This window comes from Theropithecus gelada, chromosome 1, assembly GCF_003255815.1.
Source record: "Theropithecus gelada isolate Dixy chromosome 1, Tgel_1.0, whole genome shotgun sequence".
Classification (NCBI taxonomy): Eukaryota; Metazoa; Chordata; class Mammalia; order Primates; family Cercopithecidae; genus Theropithecus; species Theropithecus gelada.
In genome coordinates, this window is record NC_037668.1 from 1,650,878 (window position 1) to 1,675,297 (window position 24,420).

The window sequence follows — 24,420 nt, forward strand, 5'->3', positions numbered from 1 at the left end:
ACGTGATCATAGCTCACTACAGCCTAGAACTCCTGAGCTCAAGCAATTCTTCTGCCTTAGCCTCCCAAGTAGCTAGGACTATAGTCATGTGCCACCGCACCCAAGTTTTTTTTTTTTTTGGCAGAGATGGGTCTCACTATGTTGCCCAGCTGGTCTCAAACTCCTGGCCCCAAGCAATCCTCCCACCTCAGCCTCCCAAAGTGCTGGGATTATAAGCATGAGCCACTTCTCCCGGCCTAGATATTAAAGCTTGAAAACAATTCTCTTTGGCTCTAACCTGGGTCCTACAGGTCCAATGTTGGGGAGGGGGTCCCTCCTCTTCCCAGACATGTTGGGATTGTGGTCTTGCTCTGCAGCCTTGCCAGAAAGTGGGTAGGCCCCCAAGGATCTGGGTGACCTTTCTTCCATGGCTTTGGGTGATGGTCCCTCCTTTTGAAATTGAGGAGGCAGCCTTGGAGATCCCTGAACTGCCTTGTCTTAAAGAAGAGCGCACATACGCAATCGAATAGCTCTGTGGTCCTTAAAATCTGAAAGCCTTTCCTCATTGGGTTCAAACTGGCAGTTTTCCTGTTGGGGTAACTGATTTAAATTCTTAGTTCACACCCATGCCAATCTCTTTATCAAATGGTCACTTGGCCACATCCTAATTATTCTCAGTTTGTGCAATTTAGATAGACTGAGAATTTTCCAAATATTTAAGTACTGCTTTCTTCTTGCTTAATAATTCTGTCCTTGAGTCATTTCTCTGTTCCCACATTTTACTACCAGCAGTCAGGAGGAACCAAGCTGCAACTTCAACATTTTACTTAGATATTGTTTTAGCTAAATACGCAATTTCATTGCTTGCAAGTTGTACTTTCCACAAAACACTAGAACATGAACACAATTTGGCCAAGTTCTCTGCCACTTTATAACAAGCATTGTTTTTTCTCTATTGTCCAATAACATGTTCCTCATTTCTGCCAGAAACCTCATCATAATGGCCTTTGTGGTCCACATTTTAATGAATATTCTACCATGGATTACTTAGGTATTCTCTAAGACGGAAGCTTTCTCTATAGCTCTCCTCTTTTCTTTCTGAGCCTTCACCGGAATCGTCTTTAAGTTTCATTAACAGCTATGTAGGCTTTTTCAAGCATGCACCTCAAAACTCTTTCTGCTTCTACCTATTTTCTTTTGTTCATTTTGCCATGATTAAGCCACCATAAATTATAACATAAAAGTAACAAGGATGATGGCAAACTCTTAAAAATATTATTGTTTTGTAGTTTTTACTAATTGAGAAAGCTTATATAATCTTCATTATGCATGGATTCTATATTTGTAAATTTGTTTACCTTCTTAAATTTATTTGTAACCCCCAAATCAATACTCATGGTGCCTTGCTAGTCATTTACAGACATTTACAGAGCAGCAAAAATGTGAGTCACCCAGTGTACCCATTCCCAGCTGAGATCAAACAAGCTGATTTGTGTTCAGTTCTAACACTATAAACAAGTGTCCTTTTCACGGTCTATTTAGTGCTAGGTTTTTGCATGTTCATGCTTTTTTTGGGGTACTTTTTCTATCTAAATGGCCTCCAAGTGCAGTGTCAACATGCTGTTGAGTGTTCCTAAACGCAAGAAGGCTTTGATGTGCCTCATGGAGGAAATATGAGTATACAAGACAAGCTTTGTTTGGGCAAGAGTTGTAGTGCTATTGGCCATGAATTCAGTGTTAATGAATCAATAATACACATTAAATAAGGTATCTTTAAACAGAAACACACATAAAACAAAGTTATGTATTGATCATTTGATGAAAATGAGTGCTGTGACCTGAAGTTTGCATAAACCTAACCCTATATGTCCCCCTAGGAGCAATGGTTCACTATTAACTAATTCAGTATTCATGACAACTTTACAGAACATAACTATCACTAATAATGACAACCAACTGTACTGAAATTTCCAGGTAAAAGATCAATAGGGAGAATGTAGTTTATTAAAACGTATCAAAAGAATCATGGACCTGAAACTACTGCTGGGTAAAATTGGCAAGATTTGAATTCATAATAAACTTAATTCCCAATATTTCAGTCTCTTTTTTCCCCACTACCTGATATTACCTTGTGTTTTTATTTAAATATTTTGTATTTTATCATTATTGGGAAAGGATACACGTTTTCTGTAGAAATTTTGAAACTACAAGTGGGAAAATAAAGAGAGTAAGATATTGTAAATAAAATCACAGAACTTTTAATCAGAAGGAACATGAATATGTATTTGGGGGTCTTCATCTTACTCTGATTGACAACTTGACGTGTATAAAAGTGAAGTTGTATTAAAGGTAAAATGCCAGCATCACATTTTAGTATACTTTTTCTTTAAAAAAAAAAAAAGCAAGAAAATATATGTTGTAAATGGAATTTATGCCAACCTTGTAACTGAAATATGCAGTCATTGTTAACAATCTACTGCAGCGAAAACTGAACTCAGCATATCATAAAAAAGGTTGTTACACAAGATGCCTTGAAGACGCTGGTTTACTGCACTAGCAGCACTTTGCATTGTATACCTTTAAGTTATCCTTTTTTAAAAATCTCAATCCCAGCACTTTGGGAGGCCGAGGCGGGCGGATCACGAGGTCAGGAGATCAAGACCATCCTGGCTAACACAGTGAAACCCCGTCTCTACTAAAAATAAAAAAAAAAATTAGATGGGCATGGTGGCAGGTGCCTGTAGTCCCAGCTACTTGGGAGGCTGAGGCAGGAGAATGGCATGAACCCGGGAGGTGGAGCTTGCAGTGAGCCAAGATCGCACCACTGCACTCCAGCCTGGGCAACAGAGCGAGACTCCATCTCAACAACAACAACAACAACAAAAACTCAAGTAACATCCTGAAAAACTTACATTGACTATGTAATATATTTTAATGCAAAACCTCTTATAGATTTCCCTATTAATTCCCAAAATTTGAGCAACTCTCAAAGGAAATTAAAACCAGAAATAAAATAGCCCAGCAGTCTTTGTGATATTAATAATTAGGTATACAATATTGGTGTAGAACAATGCCTACATTTGCTTCACTAAGTAAATTATACAATGAAAAGCTGGACTTAAGACATCATAAAACAAAAGATGGAAAATATCTGTTAGTCACCAAAAATCAAATTATCATCCTAATTGTAGCTAGTTTATTTCTTCAACCTCATATGTGCGAGACAAACATACTTTATAATCCATTATACAAACTAATATTCCTTATAAGAAAATCAAAATTAATACTATATAAACATGGTTCCTTTAAATGGAAAATACATATATGTGTGTGTATACGTGTACACACAAACATATGTATACACACACATATATTTGTGTACATATACATATATATAATCTGCCAAATCCTTCAATAGTTCTTTTTCACAGCTTAAAGACAGAAGTATACTCCCTCTAACTCTGCATATCAACAGGGACAACCTCCTTCTATTCTTGTGAGACTTCATGCTGTAATACACAAAGCAGGTGGCATGTGATTTGCTGTTTTTTATTTGAAATCCAAATGAACCTTTAACCATATAAGATTTAGTACGCAAAGACAGTCTAATGAATAATATAATCATCAATGCTGTGAAAAACAGAAAAGTCCTCAGAGTGGGTTCAGTGGGCTTTTAGTGGTAATTGGGCAACTTCAACATACTCAAGACCCATTTTGATCAAACTGCGTCTTTCACTTTCTCATTTCGGAAACAACAGTTGCCTCTTGGTTGGCATGTTCAACATGGTTGACTTGGTTGGCCAGTCACTTTAGGCCAGGCCAGCCCAGTTGGAAATGCAACAAGGCATATTTACAGTTTCTGCCTAAACTCTGGGAGCAGGTACAGAGTCAGCTGCCACTTTGTGGCAAGGAAGAGATAATTAATATTCAAAGTCAATGTGGTTAAAAAAAAGAAACAAAAAACTGCTGGGTAATATGAAAAAAATGTTACCCTGGTAATATTATACTATATCAGAAACAAATAGAATTGCACTCTAGTAAAGTATATGTCAGGAAAGCGGGGTTTTTCACAAGACTAGACAAAAACAGGCTGAAAAAAGGCTGAGTCTGATGGTGGTGGTATTTAAACAGTGACATGGCAGTATCGGTTCTCGTTTTGGTTTCGATTGTCTTAAGTTGTTGAGGCATTAGGTATAGAAAATAATTCAATCTGGAGAAAGAGGCATTTAACAAACAGCCTTTAAAACATGCTGACATCCATCAGAGCGGAGGTTTTCCTTTGCTACTAAAAAGTGAATTGGAAATAAACATCCCCTATCACACAAATGTGTATGATATTTATCACAGTAGCATTAGTTACGTGAAAAAAACAGCTACAAGCTAACTGTCCAATGGAACAATGATAAATTATGTCAATCTAAAAAAATGAGGGGTTACTAGCAGAGTTAAGGTATGTGTACTGACCAATCAGCATGGATGTAGGTCATAATGCCAGGTGTTAGTAACATTTGCATGTTGGCAGGGGCTAGGGGGTGCAGTGTGCATTTGTAGAAGATGTGGAGGCATCTGGGGGCAGGCAATCACTTTTTAGCAACTGGTGTGGAAGGCTTCAAATTCATTTTAACAACTGGTACAGCAATGCCAGTACCTGCTGGCTACATGCCATCCCTGGTCATTGGCATGGCAGCAGCTAACAGCACCCAAGCTATTCCTCCATGCCAGGCACTGCAAAGCATACCTCACAACAGCTCTGAGGTGGGCATTATTACTGTCCTTTTACAGATGATAAAAAAGACTTAGGAGGTTAAATGACTTTCCCAAGTTCATTCTGTTTGCAATGACAGTGCTGTGATTCAATCCTAAGCCTACTTGCCAACAAAGCTTGGCAACATTTTGCTATTCCACGTTGCCTCCCAATACTCTACAACTATATGATACAACATTAAAGGGGAAGGTCAAGATAATAAATGACAAATGAATTAAGATTACACTTGGCTGTATGAACTTTTTTCTTTCCTTTAAAATTTTCAAATGTCCTATAATATGATTATACTGCTTTTATAATGAAACACAGGTTGGTAAGAAAAACTATCATGAGGAGATATTTTATTTTTTTGAGAAAGGGTATCGCTGTCTCACCCAGGCTGGAGTGCAGTGATGTGACCATAGCTACTGCAGCCTCCACCTCCAGGACCCAAGAGATGCTCCTAACTCAGTCTCCCAAGTAGCTGGGACCACAGATGTGCGACACCATGCCCAGCTGGGGAATGGGCAATTGTGAGGAGGGGAATTTATGAGAGCAAACATTCTTAAACACTGGAAAGAGTTACTGAAGCAAAGTTACACATTTTAAAACGCATTTTTCTCTCCCCAAATAGGATGCTTTTCATCTAAAATGGTTCAACTACTGTTCTGATTGAATAAACAAAGTCACCTATTATAGCTCTTTCTAGCACCAAGACTCTAAAATATAGTCGATCCTGTATCAAAAAAAATTTTAATTATCCATCCAAAAAAATTATAAAGAAGCCAAGACATTCATTCATTTATTTGATTATTATTTACTGCCTACCTACTACATGTTAGGCATTTGGCTAGATTCTGGGGAACCCAGTTAGTCAAGAACCTTGCCTTCATGGAATTTGCACTGTAGTTCTAAGATAGCAATTCCTTGTTGGCCTAAAGGTATTTGTTGCCTCTCTGGGACAACATCAATGTACTGAAGGGCAGAGACTTCTGGCTCCATGCCCAGGAGACGTAGTCAAAGTTCATACCTCATGGGGAAGAGAGGTTAGGCTAATCCATTTCAGAGCTTGAACGTGGGTTCACTCCCACTTGGGCCAAGAACAGCAGTCAAATAAAGAACCTTGAGAAAGTACCATGACTCCTGGGAGATACCCTGACCCTAGGGTAGTTTCTATATCATCTGCTGGGAGGTCATTATTTCTTTAGGTCCCTAGGGGAAAATGAGACAGACATAAATGATTGAGAAGACACAATCATTCAGCAATCTCTAGGAATTAGTTGGTCTTGATCTTACTGTTAAGGAACGGAACCTACTTTTTAATCAAGTCATACCTTTGAGAAGACAACTCTAAAACTTCACCAATGTCACAGTATAGGTTGTGGTTCCAGAACACAAGTTACCATCATTATCACCAGTGTGAACACTACAAAGCATTTTGGTAGGTCTGACCTGACAGCCTCCTTCTTACGTAAAAATAATCTGCTTAGGCCTCAAAATGCTGTATAAATAATATTTGCTGGGAAAGTACAATGAAGATTTTTATTTCAGGAATATAAAAAACCATTTTGTGCTCAAACTTAATAGAAAGACTTTTTAAACTCCATACTACCTTCCCACAAATAAATATCCATATAAATGAACACAAACACACAGCACTATAGACTCTTTCTTCATCTTCCTTTATTGTTCTGCCCCTCAGTCAGGTCAAACCAACCTCTTTGGAACCAGGTCCCTTTTCACACTTCTTTCAGTTGCTAATTAGATGTTAAGGCCAGGCACTGTGGCTCACACTTGTAATCCCAGCACTTTGGGAAGCCGAGGTAGGCAGATAGCTTGAGCCCAGGCGCTCAATACCAGCCTGGGCAACATGGTGAAACCCTGTCTATCCAAAATACAAAAATTACCCAGGCATGGAGGTACATGCCTGTAATCCCAGCTACTTGGGAGGCTGAGGTGGGAGAATGGCTTGAACCTGGGAGGGAGAGGTTGCAATGAGCCGTGTTTGCGCCACTGCTCTCCAGCCTGAGTGACAGAGCCACACCCTGTCTCAAAAACAACAACAACAACAAAAAAAGTAGACGTTAAAAAGTGTGCTGGGGGCTGGGCACAGTGGCTCCCGCCTGTAATCCCAACACTTTTGGAGGCTGAGGCAGGCAGATCACTCGAGCCCAGGAGCTCAGTACAAGCCTAGGCAACATGGGGAAACCCCATCTCTACAAAAAATACAAAAAATTAGCCGGGCGTGGTGGCGTGTGCCTGCAGTCCTGGCTACTTGGGAGGCTGAAGTGGGAGGATGGCTTGAGCCTGGGAGGCGGAGGTTACAGTGAGCCAAGATGACGCCACTGCACTCCAGCCTGGGAGACAGAGTGAGACCTTGTCTCAAAACAACAACAACAACATGTGCTAAGTGTGACAGTCTGGTGAAAACTTAAGATGGCTATAAGATCTTTTACATCAACTGTTACACACCCTCATGTCTAGAAAAGGGAGAATCTACATTCTCAGTATGTTACTTAGTCAAATGCTCCAACGCGTGTTATTGATCTCACCTTCGATATAGCTTGGACTGTCCGAAAGTCATAATTACCAGTGGTACATGGAAGGTAGTCAAGACTAGAATGACCTGGAGAGAGAAAAAAGCATTCCATAAATCAAAAAGATACTCCAATCACATGCTGATATGTGTTCAAGATTAAGCCAACACCTAAAAGACTTTTGATATCCCTACTTTGTAGTACTCCCCAAAGTCTAGAAAGATCTAGGTACTAGGGTTGAGAATGATGAGAAAGTCCTCAGCTCATTTTGTTGGGTTGATCCCCACCGCCTCCATTGAAGCAGTGAGGCTGACTACTCAAATACACATTAAAATAAAAGAAGGCTTTAACTATTTTGTATCCATACTATTGTAAGATACTCTCAGGCAAGCACCCTCTCCATTTTCTCCTTATAGAAGCTAGAATAGCGTGGGTGTTCTCCTAGAGGTCACTGTGTCATGTCTGTCTTGTCTTTTTCTTCTCCTTGTTGTTGGTTCTTCATGAAATTCATTTTTTCAGTACTTTATCTACCAAAAACTATGCATGAGGAAATGATTCTGGATGGATTACTACAAGGGTCTAGGGAGTCTCAGAAAGCCATATGAGAAATCTTGAAGATGGCTGGGCATTGTGGCCCATGCCTGTAATCACAGCACTTTGGGAGGCTGAAGTGGGCAGATCACTTAAGGTCAGGAGTTCGAGACCAGCCTGGCTAACATGGTGAAACCCTGTCTCTACTTAAAACACAAAAATTAGCTGGGCATGATGGTACAAGGATGTAGTTCCAGCTTCTTGGGAGGCTGAGGCATGAGAATTGCCTGAACCTGGGAGGCGGACGTTGCTGTGAGCCAAGATTGCACCACTGTACTCCAGCCTGGGTGACACAGCGAGACTCTGTCTCAAAAAAAAAAAAGAAAAAAAGAAATCTTGGAGATACCAACTATCTAAGATAAAAGGGTAAATCATGGAAATTAGGGTACAACTCAAATTCTAGAAAAAACTGAGCTATGCTTAAAGAAATTCTACTAGAAGTTTAAAAATTAATCAAAATAAGAAATTTACAATTTGCTTTTCAGCACCAATATTTTATTTCTTTAGGCTTCTAATATAATTATCATGTGCCTCAATGAAATGACACATGCATTATGGAATACCAGGAGGCAGGAGATGTTGCCTCCGCTCTTGTTCAAGCAGGATATTAAGACAGCCAGGCAACAAGTCCTGATTTAAGACCAGAGGCCAATGTATCCTCAGCATGCCCTCCTAGTGGAAGCCCAGCTGTATATCAGGAGGGATAAGGAGCTGACTGATCCCCCTTCCAGTCCCCCAATCCTGACAGTACCTCCTTTGTGGTAGGGGCAAGGACAAAAGATGAACAACCATGAGCCCATGGGCACCACAGTCCCTCAACACACCTGTGGGAAAGGACACAGGAACAATACAGTTTGGAGGAAAAGTGCCAGGATGTTTTTAATGGACATTTTCTGTTTCTATATAGGGGTTTTCCCAAGTATTGTGAGCTTCCCTTCTCAATACAGAGCACTCTCTTCCCTCTTTCTTCTTGCTCATCTTGATGCTAAGCAGCCACCAAGGACTGAAAAAGTGTCCATCTTCCTACTGTGGAAGAAGGTGATCAGAAGACGTTCCCGGCCAGGCGCAGTGGTTCATACCTGTAATCCCAGCACTTTGGGAGGCTGAGGAGTGTGGATCACCTGATGTCAGGAGTTCGAGACCAGCCTGGCCAACATGGTGAAATCCCATCTCCACTAAAAATACAAAAAATTAGCTGTGCATGGTGGTGGGTGCCTGTAATCCCAGCTCCTTGGGAAGTTGAGGCAGGACAATCGCTTGAACCTGGGAGGCGGAGGTTGCAGTGAGCCGAGATCGCGCCATTGCACTCTAGCCTGGGCAACAAGAGTGAAACTCCGTCCCTACCGCACCCTAAAAAAAGATGTTCCCAGTTCTAAAGCAAAACCAACACAACTACAACTTCCTGAAAGTCTGTCTTGCAAACATTTCCTGTGATTGAGGCTAAAGACAGTTTCAGGAAGAAATGATACTAGGTGCTTAACCGTCCCCCAAATCTGTTGTCATCTTCTTGCTGGGTTGAAATAACAGACTCAAAATATGACTTACCCCAGTGCTATCTCCAACCCAGGACAAGGATACTGAGCCTCTGAGATCATCAAACACATGCTATAAGGGGAAAAAAAATTAATTTAGAAATGACAGCTACTCTCCTTCAATCTTTGGCTTCTTTAAATATCTGAACTTTATTATTGTTCAGAGTAATTAAGTTAATAATTATAAAGGGGATATGGATTCCCAGTACAAAATTTGGGAGAGATGGGATTTAACTACTTAATATGAATCACAAATAACCTGGAAATTTAAATTCTCTTTTACACAAAGTAAGCCAAGCAGATGAGTTTTCTTTACTGCACCAGATGGGGAGATGGGATAATCTAATTGCTTTCTCCAACAGAACTAAATATAAAGGTATAGCAAAGTATTTTTAGGATGCTTTAAAACAAGAGATCATAGCCCACACTGGCAGGCGTAATTGTAACCAAATCAGCATAATTTAAATTTTTCTGGGCATCCTTTACAGTATAGCTGAGAAGTTCATAACTGGATTCCTTTTACTTCTAGGCTAGCTCACTCAAAATGACAAGGGGCAGAAGCAAGAAGCAAATGTCTTTGTTTCACCTTTTTATTTAATAACCATAGTAATAATGATAATAATAAAACAACCTCACTAGAGTTGCAGTGAAAGTAAGGAGGTAAAAAAGGGAAAACTGGTATATTATACTCAAAATATAGTAAGCATGTTAAAATATAGTTATAATCATCATTGTAGGTGGTTTTGGATTTGTTTTTTAAATACTTCCTTTCTCTACTTATACAATAATATATATTCATTAAAAGAGATGTAGACAATTATAACAAGGTATAATAAAAATAAGTCATTCACAATCCTACCACATAGAGATATACTCAAGGTTAATATTATATGTATTAATACAATCTTCTGTTCTCTATCATTTTTGTAACTGATTAAAAAAAAAAAAAAACCAAAGAGGCAATAACTGCACTTGGCAAAAATTTCAAACCATATAGAAATTACATACTATATAGAATCTATATAGCAAAAAGTGAAGATCCTTCTCTTTTCCAGGCCACATGTTCACCACCCAAGCCCCATTTCTTAGACAGTTTAATAGTTCAGTATATATTTCTAATAATTGTTGATGATTATGCTTTTTTCTTAAGACTTATAATCTTACTAAGATTTTAAAATCTTAAACATGCCTTGCCCTCCTATATATGAGAAGCTCCTTAGAAGCCAGGGAATGTAACTTTATATTTCTTGGTACTCCCTGTGCCTACCACAGGAATACTTTGCACACTCAGTAAGCATTTGTTGAAAATGATTACACAACCTTCCCAAACCACAAACTCAACCTCAAAATAGAACATGTCTAAAAATGGTTGGGATGTCAGCTACTCGGTCACTCAAGCCACCAATCCCAACATAGAAATCTAAAGAAACAGAACTCAAAACATGAACTGTTTTGTTTTTCTTGGAATTTTCTCTTGTAGTCTTGAACGGGCTTCTGAATTAATTCACCTATGTGATTTCCCCTCTGGACCATAAGTACCTTTGATGTCAAAAGAATCTCTCACACAATTTCTGTAAGTTAGTACAATCAGTGCCTCACGCAGGTCTTGCTCCGTAAATAATGGTTAACTCTCAAATGCTCGGCAGAGCTTCTCACAGCCTCTGCAGGACAGAAGGGTTATTCAGATATGCAGGCTTGCCAGGCATCTGAGAAAAAGTAGGGCTGCTAGAGCTTCTGAAACCGGAAGCTTAAAAGTGACACAGCAGTGTGTCTTATACGATATTTCACACATAGCAAAACCACACATTCTCTTGAGTGAGCATAATGTCTGAACTGACATCAATGAGGTCCTTCAGGAAAAACAGGAACATCCAGAGCTACCACAAGCACTAGGCAGATCACAAGGGCTAAGATCACAGTCATCTAAACATAGGTTATCTTTCCAAGGAAGGTCCTTGTCATAACTGACTAAGAGAAAAGAAAAAGCCCATCAATTATGGCACTGGAATTAGTGGTTGTCTTCATCAGGCTGTAAGATATCAGTCTTGAGCCAATCAGGACTGCAACTTTTACTTTTCAGGCAATGCTCTACACAGCTGACCCTGTCAATGCAGACTGGCATTACCCACATTTTCCTATTGCTCAACTATAGAACGAGGATTATCACGTGTCACTGGCAACTCTCAGCTTCACTGAAACAACTGAAATGGTAATGGACCTCATTCATCATCCAAAGAGTTCCTTTGGAAATGTAGCAAAACTGTGATTTTTCTACTACCCTTAAGCTTCCTTCCCATCTGCTCCAAATAACCAGTGAAGATTTGCTTTTGAAAATGGGCAAACTCACTGAAAAACTCATCTACCTATAGCAAATGCAACTAATTTTTAAATATTTCAGTCTCTAACATTCTTACACTGGTGAAAGTTCAAAAAGAAAAATGAAATGAGATGTTACAGCAGGCCCAAAGGTTAAGCAGAAAGAAAAGGTCATATGGAAAGGAGATAAATCCAGGAGAACTAGGGACCCAAGAGTACAGATTCAATCCTGGCCTTTCAGTGGGAGAAAAAATATGGATGTCCAGGAAAGGGCGGACAACCTGGTCACGGTTAGGAGACAGAATTCACAAGTCAGCACAAAGCCATCAATCCTAATCCAGAATCATTTCTAATATTTAAGACAACATACATGTCATTCTACACTGCAGTGGCATCTTAGATCTTTCAAAATATGTATTACAGCACTTTTAATTGTAGCCACAAGAACCTTGCCTGTCCTCCCCACTAGACCTGAGGTCCATCTGGTAAAGGAATCAAGCCTATACATTTCAGCAGCTAACACACAGCACAGTGCACAGTGGGCACACACAATAAATATTGAATTCTTGAAGAACTACTTATGAAGTTCTGAAAAAGAGGATGATGAAGTAAAAAGATAAGGCCAGGCCCACTTAACTTCCCCATGACAGACATGGGTATGAAACGTAAAAGTTCATTTCAGAGTGGACTTCTGCTTCTGGTCAAGATAGAGTGACAGGGATCACATTTACCTTTCTACGGGAAATAGCTAATTAAAAAAAAACAAAAACAAAAAAAACCACACACACAGAATAGGCTGGGTGCGGTGGCTGATGCCTGTAATCCCAGCACTTTGGGAGGTTGACAAAGGTGGATCACGAGGTCAAGGGTTCGAGTGAAACCCCGTCTCTACTAAAGATACAAAAAATTAGCCAGGCGCGGCAGCACACCTCTAATCCCAGCCACTTGGGAAGCTGAGGCCGAGAATTGCTTGAACCCAAGAGGCGGAGGCTGCAGTGAGCCAAGATCGCGCCATTGCCCTCCAGTCTGTGTGACAGGGTAAGACTCCATCTCAAACACACACACAGAATATATGAAATAAATGACTGTTTCCAAGATATTGAACACCAGGCACAAAGGACGACGATTCCTGAAAGAAAAGGAACTGAACGAGAGTACCCTACAGCTTACTGGCTTACTGCCTGGAGAGAATTTCAGGCACAGTACAGGGGAGGGGCACCCAGGCAGAGCCCAGAGTTCTCCCTAAACTGAAGAGAGGAAGCTGATAGTCTGGGGAGGCCAAAGAGGTTCACAGGGCAGAAGATTAGAGCAGAAAGACTTACAAAGAAAAAAATTTCTGGAGATCTGAGCAGTGGGCCTCCCCTGCCACCCCACCAAGTCTTCCGCTGAACACCGAACAGCACACGCATGTGAAAAAACTACCTGAGGCCAGGGAAATCATTACCTGAAAGGATGGCAGAGAACAATATTCAGACCTCACACAGGAACAGGAATAATCCTTGCTCCCAGCAACCATAATAGGAAACCTTGTATTTCAAGGAAATTGGGTAGAGTACTCAGAAACATTTACCTCTGTGGTAAGGAAAAATAACCCCAGACTTAACGCTGTGCTGGTCCCGCCTAAAAAAAGCTTAAAAGCAAGACCCAAAAGGATCAAACTGTTTCCAAGTAATCAGTGTTCCAGAACAAAGTTCAAGAATATTTATAAGAATACAAAAATATCTAGCATCCAACAAGCAAAAACTCACAATATCCAACTGAAAAATCATCAGGTGGGTAGGTGCAGTAGTTCATGTCTATAATCCCTGCCCTTTGGGAAGCCGAGGTGGGAGGATCACTTGAGGCCAGGAGTTCGAAGCTAGCTTGGGCAATGTAGCAAGACCCCCATTTCCACAAAAACAATTTTAAAAAAATCAGCTAGGCATGGTTACACATGCTTGTTAGCCCTCGCTACTTGGAAGGCTGAGGCAGAAGGATCTCTTGAGCCCAGGAGTTTGAGGCTACAGTGAGCTATGATTATACCACTGCACTCCAGCCTGAGCAACAGAGCAAGACCCTGTCTCTTAAAATAAATTTTTAAAAATAACGAGGCACCAGGCCCGGTGGCTCACGCCTGTAATCCCAGCACTTTGGGAGGCCAAGACGGGCGGATTACGAGGTCAGGAGATCGAGACCATCCTGGCTAGCACGGTGAAACTCCGTCTCTATTAAAATACAAAAAAAATTAGCCGGGTGTGGTGGCGGGCGCCTGTAGTCCCAGCTACTTGAGAGGCTGAGGCAGGAGAATGGCGTGAACCCGGGAGGCGGAGCTTGCAGTGAGCCGAGATCGCACCACTGCACTCCAGCCTGGGCGACAGAGCGAGACTCCATCTCAAAAAAAAAAAAAAAAAAACATAACCAGGCACGCAAAGAAGAAATCAGGACCCATAATGAAGAGAAAAATCAAACTGACTCAGAAATAACAAAGATAATTAGTAGATAAGGACACTGAAACAGTTATAACTGTACTCCACAAGAAATTAGAGAATGGATTGAGAATGTTAAAGAAAAAAAATTTTTGAAAGACTTAAATCAGGCCAGGCGTGGTGGCTCATGCCTATAATCCCAGCATTTTGGCAGGCCAAAGTGGGCGGATCACTTGAGGTCAGAAGTTCAAGACCAGCCTGGCCAACATGGTGAGATCCCATCTCTACTAAAAATACTAAAATTACTAAAATACTAAAAATTAGCCAGGTGTGGTGGTGGGCACCTGTAATCCCAGCTACTCAGGAGGCTGAGGGAGGAGAATCACTTGAACCCAGAAGGCAGAGGTTGCAGTGAGCAGAGACTGCACCACTGCACTCCAGCTTGGGTAACAAGAGTGAAACACTGTTTCAAAAAAAAAAAGACTTAAATTAGACTTGTAGAAATGAGAATTACAATGTTTGAGATGAAAAGTATACTGGATAGGGCGCTGTGGCTCATACCTGTAATCCCAGCACTTTGGGAGGCTGAGGTGGGCAGATCACCTGAGTTCAGAAGTTCGAGACCAGCCTTGCCAACATAGTGAAAACTTGCCTCTACTAAAAATACAAAAACTAGCCAGGTGTGGTGACATACACCTGTAGTCCCAGCTACTCACAAGGCTGAGGCAGGAGAATTGCTTGAACCTGGGAGGTGGAAGCTGTATTAAGCCGAGATTGCACCACTGAACTCCACCTGAACGACAGAGTGAGACTCCGTCTCAAAAACAAACAAACGAACAAACAAACAAAACAAACACTGGATAGGCTGAACAGGAGATTAGACACTGTAGAAGAGATGAGTGTGAACCTGAAGCCATACCAACAGAAACTATCCAAAGTGAAACACAGAGATAAGAAAAGACAAAAAACGAACAGAGCCATCAATTTAGAAAATGTTCTAGTTTCTACAAATGTTCTTGAAGTTGTTCTATAGCTCAGCGATGGCTCTGTCATTCTTTTTGAAGTAGAACAACTTCAGGCAGCTGATTATATATGCAATCAGGGCATCTAGAGGAGGCTGGGCTGGAGACAGAAAAAAAAGTTAAGATATAATAGCCAAAATTTCCCCAAATGTGATGAAAAGGATAAACCCAGAGATCCAAGAAGCTCAGAAACCCGAAGCTCAAGAAACATGGTGAAAAATACACCAAAGCACATCATATCATAGTCAAATAATCTAAAATCAGCAATAGAGAAAAATCTTAAAAGCATCCACAAAAAAGATGACATTACATACAGAGAAAAAAAGAATGATAGCAGACTTTTCCTACAATACAAGCCAGACAGTGGAGTAACATATTTAAAGTACTGGGTAAAAAACAGTCAAGCTGTAATTCTATAGCAAGTGAAACTATTTTTCAAAAATGCAGGTTTCACAATGAGATACCATCTCATACTAGAAAGATTGACTACTATTATTAAAACATCAAAAAATAAAAAAAAAAAACCCAGATACTGGTGAGGCTGTGGAGAAAAGGGAATGATTATATACTGTTGGAGGGAATGTTCAGCCACTGTGAAAAGCGATTTGGAGATTTCTCAGAGAACTTAAAAGAGAACTATGATCTGACCCAGCAATCCCGTTACTGGGTATATATCCAAAAGAAAACAAATCATTCTACCAAAAAGACACATGCACTATGTTAATTATCGCTCTACTGACAATAGCAAAGACATGGAATCAACCTAGGTGCCCATCAGCAGTGGACTGGATAAAGAAAATATGGTCTATATACACCATGTAATACTATGGAGCCATAAAACGAATGCCTGTCCCTTGCAGCAACATGGATGCAGATGGAGGCCATTACGCTACGCAAATTAACACAGAAACAGAAAACCAAATACCACATGCTCTCACTTCTAATGGGAGGTAAACACTGGGTACTCACGGGCTATAAAGATGGCAACAATAGAAACGGGATTATTAGAGGAGGGACAGAGGTAAGTATTGAAAAACTAACCGTTGGGTGCTATGTTCACTACCTGAGTGATGGAAGCATTTGTATTCCAGCATCACATGATATACCCAGGTAACAAACCTGCACATATACCCCTAAATCTAAAAGCTGAAAAAAAAACGCACGTTTCAAAAAGGAAAAGTTCTGTGTTTCCGCACTTGTCCATCACTCCTCAGCATTCTACGGTGCGTGTTTCTTTTTGACAGCCACCAGGGACGGACTACACCAGTGCAAAAGATCTGAAAGACAGCCAAAGTCCCATTTTTCACTGCAAAACAAACCATTCTGGTTTGTAATTATCACAGCTCAAAGTGATCTCCTCTTCCTAAGTATTACCCTCACAGCATTTACAGACACTCCTTGTACTATAACTATTTATATACATATATATAAATGTAAACTATACGTACACGTAAACTATACATGTAGAACTATTTACATATTTGTCTTCCTCTCAAATTATGCTATAACTTCTTAATGGCAGACACTATAATTTGTTATTACCCATCAGGCCTAGAACAAGGTCTTATACATACTAGATGCTCCACAAACATTTTCATAAAAGTCTATTCACAAACTCCTGCTACTAACGTTCTTTCTTTTTCTTAGTATTTTTTTTTTAAATTCACGATAGCTGTTTGTCCTGAACTAACATTATTGATCTGTGTGTAATCTTCCTTCTAACACGGTTACTGCTGTCTCAGTAAATAATGGCTGAATAGAGTTATTCCTATGCTCTTCCAGCCAGCCAAGACACTGTTATACACTGGCATGTGTTCTTAGCTGTTCACACATGATGGTGACCTTACTCCTCTCCTTCCCATTGTAGTTACCATTAGCTTCATGTAGCTAAACATTGGTAAAGATGCCCTGAACACATCTAAGTGTTTAGAGGCATTGAGCAGGGGTAGTCTATATAGAAGAGAAATTCAAATTTCAAGTGAAAAAATAAAGGTATGAATACTGAGATTTAAGCAGAGTTTACAGAGTTGGGAGGCAGATATAAGCAAGAGCAAGGCAATGAGAGAAGGCAGTGGTGCAGGTAGAACATACAGGAAGATAACATGCAAGTATCTTGAAAATTTTCAAAGAACACAAATAAAATCTATTAATATCACCCTCTAGTAAAATGCTGAGTATACAGTAAATGCTATTAAGACTTGTTAAAATAAAAAAAGAATTTCAGGCTGAGTATGGTGGTTTATGCCTGTAATCCCAGCACACTGAGAGGCTGAGGTGGGAGGGTCACTTGAGTCCACAAGTTCAAGACCAGCCTGGGCAATATAGTGACCCCCATCTCTACAAAAAATTTAAAAATCAGCCAAGCATGGTGGTGCACACCTGTAGTTCTAGCTACTCAGGAGCTGAAGTAGGAGGATCACTTGAGCCCAGGAATTCGAGGTTGCAGTAAGCTATGATCATGCCACTGTACTCTAGTCTGGACAAGAGAGAGAGAACCTGTCTATATTTAAATAATAATAATAATAAGAATCTCAAGGTCAGAATAAAGAAAGTTAAGGTTGAAATAGAAGGAAAATAAAAATGAAGAAAAGGAAATATCTTTAAGAAGACATTTTAGAAATAGTACTCCTGGCTTGAAAGACCAAAGAAAGCTGAGAGAAGCCACTGGATCACTTAGACAAGAATGGTGTCTGACGATATATACAGCTGAAAATAATGAGTCAATAAGTTATGGTTCAATTGCTCTAATCAAGGCAAAGTAAGAAGAATAAAAGAAATATGAACAGAGGATAAAGCTTTGTTGCTAGAAAGAACTGAAAGGCAGAATAATTCCTATAAGAAGGGAAAACCCAAAACCTCTGACACAATATTACCAAAGAATGTTCTATAATATTAAAATAATGAATCATACAAAAACATCTAGTACTATGTTGCAGAGTCCATCCAACAGAAGGTAGAGTGAATATTTTATATATATATAGCACTTTATATATATATAGCATATATATAGCACTTTATATACATATAGCATATATATTAATATTTTGTCATGTTGTTATATTAATATAAATTAATATTTATATATAGCATATAAAGCACTTTATATATATATAAAGATATTATGTGTTAGTTGTATAAATGATTCAAATGGAGAGTGTGGGGAGAGTTGAAGCATGTTTTGTTTCTGGTAAACAACAGCTGTAGGCCAGGCATGATGGCTCACACCTGTAATCTCAGCACCTTGGGAGGACGAGGCGGGTGGATCACCTCAGGTCAGGAGTTCAAGACTAGCCTGACCAATACAGTGAAACTCCATCTCTACCAAAAATACAAAAGTTAGCCGGGCGTGGTGGCACACACCTGTAGGCCCAGCTACTCAGGAGGCTGAGGCAGAAGAATCGCTTGAACTCAGGAGGCAGAGGTTGCAGTGAGCCAAGGTTGCACCACTGCACTCTGGCCTGGGCGACAAAGTGAAATTCCATCTCAAAAAAAAAAAAAAGCTGTGTTGCTTTAATGTAGCATGCCTAAGAGACAGATTATTTAGCACAAGGGTGTCCAATCTTTTGGCTTCCCCGGGCCACACTGGCAGAAGAATCGTCTTGGGCCACACATAAAATACACTAACACTAACAATAGCTAATGAGCTTAAAAAGAAATCATACCAAAAAATCTCATAACGTTTTAAGAAAGTTTATGGATTTGTATTGGGTCGCATTCAAAGCCACCCTGGGCCACATGTGGCCCGCGGGCTGTGAGTTGGACAAGCTTCATTTGGCACAAAGAGAACATGATCTGGTCACTACATATTGCTCAGGAGTCAGCTAAATGTATGATCTAGAAACAGGTCAAAATTAAGGAAAACTATGTAAATATGTTGTTTCTCTGCTCAACAGTCCAAAAGCCAGTACCCTGAGGAGCCCAGAGCAAATACTGTAATTCAGATGACCTAATCCTACCCCAGGAGAGGAAGCACAGAAGCCAAGAAGTTTAAGAGTAGTTGGGTAAAATGTCAGCTTGATTCTACCAGGAGCAGATGAGCATGAAATTATTGCCACTTTTGGAAAAATTTATTAATCCCATGACAGAGTTACTGGCGCAGGAATAGACAAATCAATAGAGCAAAACAGATCCAGGAATGGATGAGGTTTCTTTTAGCACATGATAAAGCTAGCACTTCAAGTTAGTGGTATAAGAACACTGGAAAAACTGGCTATTTGGAAAAATAAAAAATAAAAAGCTGAATTCATAACTCCCTTCTTAAAATGCCTAAATAAATTCCATATAGGGAGAAGATTTAAATGTAAAAAAAGTAAATTATAAAAATACTAGAAATGGCCAGGCACAGTGGCTCACGCCTGTAATCCTAGCACTTTGGGAGGCCAAGGTGGGTGGATTGCTTGAGCCCAGGAGTTTGAGACCAGCTTGGGCAACATAGTGAGACCCTGTCTCTACCAAAAAAGAAAACAAACAAACAAAAAACAATAGCCAGGTGTGGTGGCACAGCATGCGTTTGTGGTCCCAGCTACTCAGAAGGTTGAGGTGGGAGGATTGCTTGAGCCTGGGAGTTCGAGGCTGTAGTGATCTGTGATGGCACCACTGTGCTCCAGCCTGGGTGACAGAGTGAGACTCTGGGTCAAAAAACGATACCAGAAGTATAAGTAATATTTTTATAACCTTGGAATGGGAAGACTTTTACAAAAATGCTACAAAAATCAGAACCAATATTTAAGGATTTACTTTGACTATGTAAAAAGTTTAAATTGCAAAACACCAAAGAGAAAGCTGAAAAAAACTGGGGAAAATTATTTCTAACATGACAAAACATTAATGTAGAAAGGGTTTCAATTAATATAAAAGGGTTTCAATTAATACAAAATTATTTGTAACATGATAAAATATTAATATACAAAGGTTTTCAAATCAATAAGAAACAGGTCAAAACCTCAAACAGGTTTTTGGAAAACAGGCAAAGAACATGAGCACCCAATTCATAGAAGGACAAAGAAATGGCCAATATACATATGAAAAGCTATTTAATCTCTAAAAAACAAAAACAAAAACAAAAACAGGCTGGTGTAGTGCCTCACACCTGTAATCCCAGCGCTTTGGGAAGCTAAGGCGGAAGGATCACTTAAGCCCAGGAATTTGAGACCAGCCTGGGCAACATGGCAAAATCCTGTCTCCACCAAAAATTAAAAAAAAATTAGCCGGGTATGGTGGTGTGCACCTGTAGTCCCAGCTACTCAGGAGGCTGAGATGGGAGGGTGGCTTGAGCCCAGGAGGTAGAGGCTGCAGTGAGCCAAGAAAGAAAACGAAAAATAATATGACATTTTTGCCTTTCAGACTGGCAAAGATTAAAAGACTTGACAAAATGTATCCAGTGACAGCATAGGGACCAGAGTACCTTCTTCTATGGTGGGTGGAAGTACATAAATTGCTGTAATTTTTCCGGAGAGCTATTTGGTTATGCAAATAAAAAATGAAAACATCCATATCACGTGACCGAGCAAATCCTATTCTTAGGAATTTGTCGTAAGGGGATAATCACACATCTTTATAAAAGATGCCATATATTGGGGTGATTCCTGCAGCTAACAACTATTGAACATTCCCCACATGTCATCTTCTGTGTTAGGTATCTTATACACATTATTATTTAATCCACATAACCCCATGAGATATTACTATACCTGTATATTATAAATGAAGAACTGGAGCTTTGTTAAGTAAATTATGTTATACCATATAACAATATATCAGGTGCTATTAAAAATGTTTCAAGAACAAGGAAAAAAAGAAACATTTTTAAAAATTTTAAAAAACAAAAACAAAAATGTTTCAGGTATTTACTGACATTGAAAGATATTCATAGCATATTAGTAAAAAGCAGGCTACAAAACAGCATGTGACATCATATGTGCATATTTATGGTTAAAATGATATCTGGGACCGGGAACAGTGGCTCACACCTATAATCCTAGCACTTTGGGAGGCTGAGGCAGGACAATTGCAATTGCTTAAGCTCAGGAGTTTAAGAACAGCCTGGGCAACATAGTGAGACTTTGCCTCCACAAAACCAACAACAACAATAAAAACTACCCAGGCCTGGTGGCAAGCACCTGTAGTCCCAGATACATTGTTTGAGCCTAGGAGGTCAAGGCTACAGTCAGCCATGATTGTGCCACTGCACTCTACTCTTGATGACAAAGCAACACTGTCTCTAAAAAAAAAAAAAAGATATCTGGAAGGATACCCTTTAAAATATCAATAGCAACCGTCATATTGTAGAATTGACACAGGTGCACTCTTCTTTATAGTTTTTCTAGAGTGCATGAATTACTCTCATTCTACCTCCAATTGGCAGAAATCATTTTTAAAATAAAACTATATAAGTAAGCTATTTTTAGTTTAAAAAAAAAAAGAAAAAGTATAAAGGAAAGGGTGATATAAAAAGTACACATAGACCATGTTAATTAATTAATTTATTTTTTGGGGGCAAAGTCTCACTCTGTTACCCAGGCTGGAGTGCAGTGGTATGATCTCAGCTCACTGCAACCTCCATCTTCCAGGTTCAAGCAAGTCTCATGCCTCAGCCTTCCCAATAGCTAAGATTACAGGTGCATGCCACCAGGCCTGGCTAATGTTTGTATTTTTAGTAGAGACGGGGTTTTACCATGTTGGCCAGGATGGTTTTGAACTCCTGACCTCAAGTGATCCGCCCGCCTCAGCCTCCCAAAGTGCTGGGATTACAGGCGTGAACCACCGCGCCCGGATGCATGTTAGTTTATTCTTATTTATATTACACTAGCTAACAGATATACCAGAAGGTTATAGGATAGGTCAAGAGCCCCTGCTACACTGAGGCACAGGAACATAGGCGGTCCTGATGTAAGGTAGACCTCCTAATATCATTAATCACTGATACACTAAGCTGCCTTTTCAGAGTCACATTCAGAGCCTTTTGTCCATTACCTATTGAATAGTGACTTCTGGTGTCCCAGATGGTACCAACAGCCATCTACTGCCCTTGGTAGGGGAGCTCCGAAGCAGAAGTAACTGGCTGGCATTTATAGCTGCCATCTGACTGTCAAATAGATTTTCAGGAATTCATTATGTTAGAAAGCAGGGGACAGCTTGTACTACCTTCTCTAAAAGGCATCCACCTTGAGAGCTGATGATATAAGACTCATCCAAGCATTTATTGCCTACCATCTTAAAGCAGGAGGCCCCCACACTTCAGAGTTCATGAATTAGCACAATGTCCATTTCTGGGATCATCTGAATACCCCCTAGGTTCTGCTCACAAGATTCTTCATGGAAACAACCATCTTCACATCTAATTAAACTAAAAGCCAAATTAAATTACTGTTACCATAAGCTTGGAAAATTTAAAGTTGGGCCCAAGAGTCACTGTAGCTTGGAAAAAAATCCAGTCATGAGAAACTTCTATCTTTAGTTACACACATGATCAAAAATAAAACACTGAAAAAACTAACACTGGCACTACTGCGTGTAGGTCAGTTTTCCCAAGGCAAGGCCCAGCTTAAAAGCCACTTGCTGACGGCCTGACCGTGTACCCATCAGGAGCAGCCTTTTTGACAAGCAAAGAAGGAGGTGAATTCAATGATGGCATTCTTCACATACATGCCCTCTTTCAACAAATATGTCTGCATGCCTACCATGTGCTGTGATGATACATGCTCTGAGCTACTGAAGATTATGCCCTATCAACAGGCATCTTACGTACAGAAATCTAAAAAGAAAGGCTAAACACACTAGACTTTTAATCTACAGAAGTCAGCCTGTCACACTGAAAATAAAACTACGAAAGAACGTTAAGCCTCGCCCAGTAACTAACTGGTTGGGATGGTAGGCACAAATCATTTTCTCTGTTGGGAATCCATTTCCTCAGGAGTAAAACTGAGGATTACGAAGGCAAGGCATTGGTGATCCCACAAAGACTGGGGATCTAGGATTAGTCTTCCAAAGCCCAGTGAGGCCTAGAACACAACCTGAGTGACGCTTTTGCAGGCAGGAAGAAAATCCTAACAGAATATAGTTCTATTAAATTAGGCACTGCTAGAATCATAAAACATGAGCCAGAAATAAGATCACAAATGTCCCAGTTCTCATGGAGTCTATTCTTGGAAATGAAAAAATTAACTACAAAATAATGTACAAGTTTTCAAATCTATTTAATTATTCAGAGTTTTCTGGGGGAGCATGATACAGAGGAGAGTACCAGGCTAATAATCAGTCAATCCGAATTTTATTTCCAGCTCTGCAAAACGCTGCATGAAACTGGGCAGCACAACCTGACATCATTACCAAAGTGAGGGGGCTAGAATGACAATCTTTCTAGTCTTTCTAAGCTTTAAAATTCTATGACTCATCAACAATTCAGCCACTGAGTTTGCTTTTCAACTGCTATGTATCTGGGATTTTGTTGTTTTGGAGATCAGCTCCCTGCTCCACAATAGGCCAGTGTTCAAAGGAGAGGGGCAACAGCAACCTCCATGATTTAGATGCCTCAGCAACCTGGATACGCACTGAAAAGAAGCAAGGAGACCTCTGATGCCACTATTATGCATTAAAAATCTGTGCATTTGACTTCTAAGAGAAATCTGCAGACCATCACTCTAATTCAATTTACTAAACTGGTTAGAATTGTCTAATGTTAGAAATCTGCTTTCTTAGCATACAGAGGAAGCAAATCAAATTTGAGGGTGATATATGTAGAGACAGACAGGGACAACAGCAAGAGGAAGAGGATATTACAAGAGGAATTACAAAGGGAATATCATTTCTGCAGGAAAAAAGCAAACAGGCAGACAATGGCATTAAGTTTATAATCTAGGACATTTGAAATGGGAGAAGATAGCCCATATATCTCAATAGCCCCTGTGGGTATTAAATATTATACCACATTAAAATACTGTGAGTCATGTCTTAGTCCATTTTCAGTTGCTATAAGAGAATATCCAAGACTGGGCAATTTATAAACAAACGATGTTTATTTAGCTCACAGTTTTGGAGGCTGTGAAGTCCAAAAGCATGGCAAAGGCATCTGTAGAGGATCATCCCATGGCAGAAAGTGGAAGCAAGCACAGGAGACACAGAGAAGAAATAGGAACAGGCCAGGCATGGTGGCTCACGCCTGTAATCGCAGCACTTTGGGAGGCCAAGGCAGGTGGATCACTTGAGGTTAGGAGTTTGAAACCAGCCTGGCCAACATGGTGAAACCCCATCCCTACTAAAAATACAAAAATTAGCCAGGCATGGTGGCACACACCT

The 24,420-nt window shown here is 39.9% G+C and overlaps 1 protein-coding gene across 2 annotated transcripts in view; it reads right to left on the reverse strand.

The window, feature by feature from the left end:
* SORT1 (sortilin 1) overlaps nucleotides 1-24,420 on the reverse strand; it is a 91,568-nt gene that overhangs the window by 53,525 nt on the left and 13,623 nt on the right. For both annotated transcript variants that reach the window (XM_025384594.1, XM_025384589.1), the window contains exons 2-3: nucleotides 9,397-9,456; nucleotides 7,276-7,349 (exon numbers count right to left, since the gene is read on the reverse strand). In XM_025384594.1, coding sequence (XP_025240379.1) covers nucleotides 7,276-7,349; nucleotides 9,397-9,456 — 134 coding nt within the window. The remainder of the gene's footprint in view (nucleotides 1-7,275; nucleotides 7,350-9,396; nucleotides 9,457-24,420) is intronic.